General features: G+C 40.7%; 1 protein-coding gene across 1 annotated transcript in view; it reads right to left on the bottom strand.

The window, feature by feature from the left end:
• The window catches only part of LOC126393605 (NALCN channel auxiliary factor 1), a 120,577-nt gene that overhangs the window by 9,943 nt on the left and 101,187 nt on the right, over window positions 1-9,447 (bottom strand). Inside the window, exon 3 of the mRNA XM_050049836.1 lies at window positions 1,544-1,715. Within this exon, the coding sequence (XP_049905793.1) occupies window positions 1,544-1,715 (172 nt within the window). The remainder of the gene's footprint in view (window positions 1-1,543; window positions 1,716-9,447) is intronic.

Raw genomic sequence — 9,447 nt, 5'->3', positions numbered from 1 at the left:
TAAATGCACTGGAAATATTTAGCTAAATAAATAAATATATTCCATGCAGTCGCGCCGTCCTCTCTCCCTCCTGCGCTCACAGAGTGGACAATGAGACGTTAGAGGCAGTGCGGATTAAATACGTATTTAGAAAGAATTTCAATTTGATTTGAGTTGGATTTTACAACGTTTTTATGAAACAATTAAAACTCACTCCAAGCGCAAAATTAGGCTGCTGGATTTAATTTCAATGATAACGTGGATCTAAGGTGGATATAGCATGACATTAAATTTGTGTAAGACATCAATAAAAATCCGACTCCACTTCTCCACCTCGCCGTGTGCGTCGCCACTTCCCAGTGACTCCAAAATGTGCGCACGCATGACTCTCTCACGCATGAGAGTTTGCTTACAGGTGCGCACATTCTCCCGCCAAGTTTATTTTTATAAATCACAACCTTTGCGTGGTAAGTGGCGTACGCCACTTTCAAGCCCCGTTTTGTGCGTAAGCAAGCTTTATAAATGAGGCCCCTGGACATTTTTGGGCTGCCTTAGCTGACACATCTTTTTAGTGTCACGTAGAGGTCAGGTACAGTGCCTGTAGAGTGGCAGATCAGGATGGTGGTTCCCAATTTTTTAAAAAAAAAGGGGGACCAGAAGATGAGCTCCAATTATCGGGGTGTCACACTGCTCAGGGTCCTGGGGAAAGTTTACTCCAGGGTGCTGGAAAGGAGGCTCTGACCTCGGATTCAGGAGGAGCAATGCCAATTCTGCCCTAACCATGAAACAGTGGACCAGCTCTTTACTCTTGCAGGGTTGCTGGAGGGGTTGTGGGAGTTTGCCCATCCAGTCTACATGTGCTTTGTGGACTTGGAGACAGAAGCTGCAGGATTATGGGGTACCTGGGTCATTGATATAAGCCATCCTGTCCCTGTATGACCAAAGTGAGTTGCCTATTTCTCACTTTAAATGTTGTCAGAAACATGCTTTAGCTCACTGCTGATGTCTATGCTCTTTAAGTTATGAGCAATGGACTAGCATCCATGCTTTCCAATATCTATCAGATAAATTACAGGCAAATGTCACTGTGATAATACCATTATTGCAATCATCACGTCTATGTAAATACCATTCATGACGATGCTGATGATGTTTCAGGGTCTTGAAGTGTTATCCCATTTTATAGTTGAAGATTTCCACCCCTTGAAACTCTGTTCAAAGGAGCACTCAAAACTAGGGGTAGGTGTAAAAAGAAATGGGATGGGGCCTAAGTTTCACAGGTGAAGAGCATGATCTATAGTACATAGGGTGGGCAGAAGCAGTAGAGGTTCGAGATGCTTGTTGCTGTGGCTTCGAATCCTGGGATTTAAGGAAGTAATGCTCCTTTATCCCTCACATAGTCAACAAAGCACTTCGCTCCAAGTGCTCAGTTGAGTTGCTGAGCACTGAAGTGAGACTGGGCAGCTGCATGTGATACTAATCTTTAAAATAAGGTTAAAAGGAAACACGCACAGGAGCTTTATACAAACAGATTAATGCAAACACTGTAAGTTATTTTTTGTACCTGTGCATATAAAACTGGGGCTGCCTCCATGAATGAGATCATCATTGTCGGGCAGGACGAAGGGGCACCGCTGCTGCACCTCCAGGCAGTACTGACCACAGGGGATTCGCTTACTGCAGTGCATCTGGGTGGTCTGGAAGTACTGAGAACACAGCCAGGGCTTATAAACCATCTAGGTGGGAGACAGAGAGGTGAGGGCAGGGGGGGGAGAGAAAGACAGGCGGAGGGGGTGCAGAGAGAGAGGATATTGATGAGTTAGGGAGGGTTGCTTCGGATGATACGCAGTCACACACATGCACACTCTCACATGTATGTGCATCATCCATGACCTCTACAGCTATTGATTCACAAAGAACTGAGCAGATATCCTGGTGATCCTGATAGCCACTGTTTAATGAATGTGGTTGTTGCTGGGCAGCCGGTCAATATACAATATTACACAACTTCCTCTTTAGAACAACTGTATCAGTGTGTGCTGCAGCTGCATTTCAGTTTTCAGAGGCATAATTCAGATTTGTATTATCCAGTGATGCTCAAAATACACAGAGAATCCACTTCTATTATGTACACCCTAAGTAAACTGTGAGTCAGTAAAAGTTAGTAGCTTGTAATTGTTCCTTCAGAAATCAAAACACCAAATTGGATGATCCATCACTACAACATTTACAGCTCTTTTCATACAATCTCTTTATATCAAATATGATAAATTCTAAGATGATGCTGTTAGGTTGGTTTACACCAGCAATGCTTGTAAACACAGCAGGAGAATTGTCTTATTTTTTGAATCATCATCAGTTCACTAACATTTCATAGCAAAAACACAGGTGTGTTAAAGGGACAGTCCACCCCCAAATCAAAAGTGCATATTTTTCTCTTATCTGTAGTGCTATTTAGCAATTTGGATTATTTTGGTGTGAGTTGCCGAGTGTCTGCCTTCTCTCAAATATAATGGAACTAGATGGCACTCAGCTTGTGGTCCTCAAAGCACCAAAAATACATTTGTAAAACTCAACAGCCATGTCTCTTTCCAGAAACAGAAATACATAGATAATCCACAGACATTGTTATGAGCAGTTTCATCCAGGAACTATTTTCTTTCCACCAAACTACTAATGCCAAACGCGTCACCATGCAGAAGGAAGAGTGCATCTACTCATGGATGAGAGGCTCGTGGTTGTGAATAAACATTAATTAATGATGCCCTTCTTAGCTGAGCTGTAACGTGAGCTAACAGTAGATGCACACTTCCTTTTGTTTGGCAACACCATTGGCAAGTGTACTTCAGTAGAGAGAAAATAGTTCCTTTAAGAAACTGCTCCCAACAAGGTTTGTAGATTAACCTGAGTAACTGGGTCAAGATTTCTGGAAAGAGACATCAATGTAGAGTTTTTCAATTTTTGTAATGTAATTTTTTGGCCCTCTGAGCACCACAAGCTGAGTGCAACTAAATTCCATTACACTAAAGAGAAGAAAGTCTCTACATCCGATATCTTCAACACTCAGCAACTCACACCAAAACAATTGGTAAGAGGAAAAATATGTATTTTTGAAAACAAACTGAACTGTAAATTAAACTGTAAATGTGAGATTATCTTAAATGTGCAGTATATGTTAAAAAAAAAGGTTCATATTACATAATGTTGATGTTTGTGTGCAGTAATTTCCTAATTCTTTTCTCACTTATTTTCTCAGCTCTACCAGTGCACAAGTGGGGACAAATGATTTACTTAGCGCCTTATTTTTTTCCTTCCTCATGCAATAAACTTGTCACCTCACTGTGAGGTATTATCACCTGCAGCAATTTACTGGTATTTCCTGTGAAACACTCCAGGGATCGCGAGGCAAGCTAGCACCTGCTTGGAGCTAATCATCGCGCCTAAAAACAGTGCACCAAACCATGTCACTCCCCCATAGATACTTACTGTACATGCTACTGTTGTGGTGGTGTCCAAGTGTGTGTGTGTGTGTGTGTGTGTGTGAGTGTGAGTGCCAGAAAGAGGAGAGAGCAAGATCAAATGTGTATGTTGAAATACAGTATTTATGTAATAGTAATGTAGAGATTCTTTTGGATGACACATAAATACCAATAAATAAATAATCCCTGAACATAGCAATGGAAAAATACACACAAGCGCACAAAACAGAATGATTATTGATAAAAGCTATTCGTCGAACTGTAGATGTAAATGGTTGCAATCCAGCCAAGATGTAGCCTAAGTAATGTAAAGCAGAGGAGAGGAGAGGAGAGGAGAGGAAAAGAAAAGAAAATGATGGTTAAATAATATTCCTGAAGAGCAGACATTGCAGGCTATGTCTGGGATAATAGAGCTAATGATAATTAGCATTAACATCATAGCATAACATAATTAATGGGCTTATTATTTAAACATTTTTGCATAATGGAGGCGCTAACATTTCCTTTTGCATTACTATTTAAGGCATAGTTACAGCCTCATCACTCATTCTGTTGTCTTTTCCAGGGTTGCAGCAGTATACTGCGAACCCACATGAAAACTGACGGTTACCATACTGTGTACATTTGCTTGTCTTGCTTGGTAGTAAATGACAGCCTGTCAGACTTTTCACACATACTTCCATTTTTAAAAAGGTTTCAGGTTTCAATTAAAGTAAAGTGTTTGTTCAACCAACAAAAATCCTTATGTTTTTGTTGCTTTAAGCGTCATTGTAACTGATTATAATACCTTATATGTCATATATTGTCATGATCATGGGTTTGTTTATAGTCAGTCATCCTATGGACTTTGTTTTCTAGTTTTCTGTTTGTGTCCCTTGTTTCATGTTATTCATTCACGTTTAATCTGCTTCCTGTTTTATTTTGTAGATTCTTTCCTCATGTGTTGTGTCTGGTTTTACTTCCTGTCTTTGTGTGTTTTCTGCTGTCACACCTGTCTCGTTAGTCCTTCCCTGTTCCCAGAGTCTTCCCTTCACACCTGTTGTGTATTAGTATTGTTTGCTCCACCCTAGTGTTCCCCTCCACACCCTTGTTGTTAGCCAATCTCCATTTCCCTGTGTGTCAATTTCCCTGAGCTGTGTCTCGTCCTTGTGATTAGTTTTCTGTGTATATATACCTGTGTGTTTCCCTTTATTCTTTGTCAGCTCGTCTATGTTCATCTCTGTGTATTCCTGAGCTCGTCCCTGTGTTCTTGATGTCCATGCTCCGTATCCCATGTGATTTTCAATTTATTTTTTGTTCTGCTTTCATTTGGACTTTGTTACCTGCTGGGTCCTCCTTGAATTGCTAAGTGGCAATATATATTGTAATACATATAATAATAGTAATAACAGTGCAAGACTGCTCTGTAATACAGCATTAGTGTATGCTTGTGTGTCATTTTACAAATTAGTCCTCATATAAATGGGGAAAAGAGAAGGCAATATGTGATTCAAATGAGGGGAAAAAATGCAATGCATCAGAAAACTATTCTTAGAAAATGTCTGCCTTTGATTCATGTTAGTAAATTATTCAGAACTTGAGTGGGGGCATATTACTGTAAGTCAAAATGTTGCTGGAATAATAAAGAGAAGTTTAACAATTGCCTTTATTGTGACAAGTACCTATTGTCTGGTACTCACATATCCTTTGTGCTTGTAATGGCCACACTGAGATGTCATTTTGTAGCATCTGAAATTTATCATAGTATTATATCATTATGCAAATATCACTTCAACATAACATGACTGCTCGGTTGAGTCATCTGTCATGCCTGTTGTAGACTGAGAGGCATATACGATATGCATGACCGAACATGTGCACAAATGGACATTCTGCACACATGCACAGATGCTGTACAGTAAATTGCTGTGCGCTAATAATTGGATTTGCAGTAGAAGATAAGGTTGCTTCCTGAGGACACCGCACACACACACACACATGCACACACACAGGCACGTACACTGCCCTTCTCTCTAATCTATCACTGTGTGAATGTCACAAATGAAAATGGCCTAATGTCACATCGTGTACATACAGCATCAGATGATTATTTCAAAATTATTAACATGCTGTGCATCTGTGTATGTGAGAATAGAAGCGTCCATGTATGTGTGTCTTTTGCATTTCGCTTGTGCAACACATTTTCCACCTCATGTCCTCCTGTTCCCTGTGTATGGACGACTTCTCCTAATGTAGCTGTCAGCTCGAGGAGATAAAGACAAACTGAGTGAAATTCAGCAACGCATCACGTTAGACTAACAATGTCACAGGCAGTGAGTGTCAAGTGGTGTCTGTTTTGGTATTTATCAGACATTTCCCATACTCAGCAGAACGTCAGACAACAATGTTAAAGTCAAGGTCTGTGTGGTTGCACCGAGGCTCGGACATAAATCAAAAAATGAAAAGCTGAATAATCAATAACATCACAACTAAAGAGATTATCATTAAACAACGCCTCAAGCAGCCCCTTAGCTCTCACTTGAGTATGGCAACCATTTCCTAGCAGAATTGAGGTCAGTGTTCAGTAGTGGAACTTTCTATAGGCAACATAGGCCCCCAATTTTTTTTTTACATTTTTTTTTTTACATTTTTTTTTTAAGTTACACTTTACATCTATACCTGTCCAGACCCATATGTAGCCATGACAGTTGACAATAATTCAAATACGGATGTTGCTGCAAAGAAGCTAGATATTCTAAAACATGGTTGCTTCACACACATCTTCCGCCCGGCAGCACACCGAAGTTGTCGTAATCCGGCGCTTGGGCAGTGACTTACAGCGTCAGACACCGACGAAAAAGCCGTCCTCTAACTTCAGCATGATACGCTGCGTCAGGGGGAAACGCGGCGAGACAAGGACGAAAGTTAATGTCCGAGTGGGGCAGGTGGGAAGGTTATGGATGGGTCTACCAAATGCTGACTTTCACCCAAGAGAACGGTGTTTGTGTCCCGTATGATTCTCAAGATTCTCTCTAAACCTAACCATGTGCTTTTGTTGCCTAAACCCAACCATGTGTGTTTGCTGTTGAAGGAAAAAAACTCAATTCGCGGAGTTGTACCGACATAGTGCGTTTATTTTGAAAGAACGTAAGTGTATCTTAAGAGAAGACAATGCATGTAGCAGGCAGAACTTGTCATGGTGTCCAGAACGTCAACAACCAATGCACCCAGGGTACCTTGCACATCGTATGTGGACGTGGAAAGTCCATGACCAAGCACGTCAATATGTGACGAGGTCGGTGTGAGAATGTGTTAGAACAGAAGGTCAGCACAGTTTCAAAATGGACACCCAAGATTAGTGTCATCAATTCTGTATCTGACCAGATGTCTCTCCTACTGTTCCTGCATTATTAAGTTTTATAATGGCCAGCAATGCATTTTTCATAACATTACAATGTAACGGTGAAAGTGACCTTTGACCTTGTGGATATAAAATGTCACCTCACCATTTTATTCTATTATCTATTTGTGTGAAATTTTGACATAATTAGCAAATTAATTTATAGGTTTAAGCCAAAAACATGTTTTTTAAGGCCACAGTGACCTTGACCTTTGACTGACAAAATCTTATCAGTTCATCATTGAGTCCAAGTGGACGTTTGTGCCAAAGTTGAGGAAATTCCCTCAAGGCCCAATTTAAATATCATGTTCACAAGAATGAGATGGATGCAAGGTCACAGTGATCTTGACCTTTCACCACCAAATTCTAATCAGTTCAGCGTTGAGTCCAGTGGACATTTGTGCCAAATTTGAAGGATGGATCGACAGATGGACGGACCAATGTATGGACTGCCAGACTATCCAGAAACATAATGCCTCTACCCACATCTATCACCGGCGCTGAGGCCGGAAAACAAGAACACAAATTTTTCAAATTTGCACATAAAGCGTTCGCTTATTGTTTTTTGTTTTAATTCAATTTGTTTGCTAAGTTGTTTATTTTGTTTATTTGTGTTGATTTATATAAAAAGATAACAGCAGTAATTGGGGCGCAGGAGAAGCTTGCCTAGGATGCCGAAAGTGCTAGGCTCAGCACTCAGTGTAACTAATGCTTATTCACAAGGACAAAGAAGTAGGTTGGATCTAGGTGACTCTCAGACCACATGACCAGAACAAAAAAGGGCAAGCATGCCCCGTGAGCCTGCCAGTCACCAGAACATCTGTTTGAAGTGCAACAGATGTGGTGTAGAAACCACAGCTCTTTTTGGCCCTTCGCCACACAGTCATATCCTTTTGCACTCAGTCCCAGTTAGTGAGGCCCACTGCTGCTGCTGCACACGAGATCTCCACTCCCTCAACCATCAGTCTTCTGTAGACGCATGACTAGTAATTTATCATCCTGCTGTCAAATCTCAGAGAGGAAGAAAGAGACGGCAAGTGGGAGAGACAGGGAGAGGAGTGTCATGATAGAGATAGTGGTGGGATGAATTCTTTCTTTCCTTTATGTAACTTTTTTCCAATCTGGTGTCTTCTCTCGACCCCCTTGGGGAGAGAGTAAAATACTGCCTTCTCCTCAATCACCGACTCAGTGCGTTAGAGGTCAGCCAGCTGGCTCTCAAATTTTCATTCCCCCTTTTCTGTCACCTTTCACTTCCTTTTACATCTCCCATCCGCTTTTGCTGTGCTGAACTCCTGTCACTGTGTCATCTTTCCCATCGAGGGTGCGACTAACACGGTCTCACAACACAGGCGTCATGGTTCAATTTACTAGTGGTGCTTTTACCGTAAATTCTCAAGTAGAGGCACACACGAAAAAAATGGAAAATGTATTTTCAAATAATGGAGGAGAACTTAATGGATCACAACACTTATTCACTACTTCAGTATTTATTTATCAAGAGTAGCCGACAATAATTAATGTCAGTGTGAAGTAAATACTATATCAATACAAGAACAAAGCGTGTCACAATGACTGCTGTGTTGTTTTGAAATTCTCTTTTTAACAGAACTACTGTTCTCACACACTAATCATTTATAATTGCCTCTACTTTGCTGTTTTTCTGTGCTTTTCATGCATGTTTGTGTGGTGGAAAATGTATGCTGCTTTGGATAAAAACAACTGCCAGATTACTGTATATAAATGCAATGCATGTAGTGTATGAGAATGCCCTCGTGAAGATACAGAACAAATGTATGTCGTCATCTTGCTGTGCCAACACAACTGAGGTGGCAATGTGCAGTGTCTCTGCTGCCTGCTGACAATGGGCGCAGCAAAGGTGGTAGATTTTCTAAATCAGTGGTTCCCAACTGGTGGATGGTGGGTCCATCCTGAATGGACTGCAAGTGACTCCAGAATGTTTTGAGTTTGTAAAAAACACATTTTATTTTGCACTGAATTTACAGCACAGAGCTTTTATTTTGAAGTGCTGTTTCCTGCTGTAGAGTGAGTGAATAAGGGACAGTGACCACACAGAGACAGCGAACTAGCTCAATGCCAAACGCAAGTATGACACTGACTCTATTAAAATGTGTGGACCTTTAACTAATGACTGAGGAGAAATCTGGACACCGTGGCTGGACCAATTGGGAACCACTGTTCTAAATCATCTCAGCTAATTGATAACAAAGTTTGGAGAACGCCACCACAGTAATGACAACTTGTTTACATCTATTTGCGCAATGCAGCGATATCTAGAGGCTGCATGAATTTCAAACAAAGGTAATGGTCAGAAGACTGCAGAGATGAACAGATGCAGATGTGCTGAAGGTGAAAACACATCTGCTAAAGTTCATAATGACAACATTTTTATGAGCATACGGGGAACATGGATTGTATAAAGAGATACAGCTTGAGTCAAATTGGTCTGGTCTGAAAATTTGCTTTTGTAATTTAAAAATTGACTGAAAAGATTTAGCTGATAATACAATCCAGTCTTTGGCTCTACAATGTATATCATTTTTGTATTGCAAAATATAATGCCACAATATTTTGTTATGGCCGGCTCCTCCC

Source organism: Epinephelus moara, chromosome 7, assembly GCF_006386435.1.
Source record: "Epinephelus moara isolate mb chromosome 7, YSFRI_EMoa_1.0, whole genome shotgun sequence".
In the NCBI taxonomy this organism is placed as follows: Eukaryota; Metazoa; Chordata; class Actinopteri; order Perciformes; family Serranidae; genus Epinephelus; species Epinephelus moara.
Note: the sequence above shows the minus strand (reverse complement) of the source record. Positions and strands in the feature narration are given on the sequence as shown.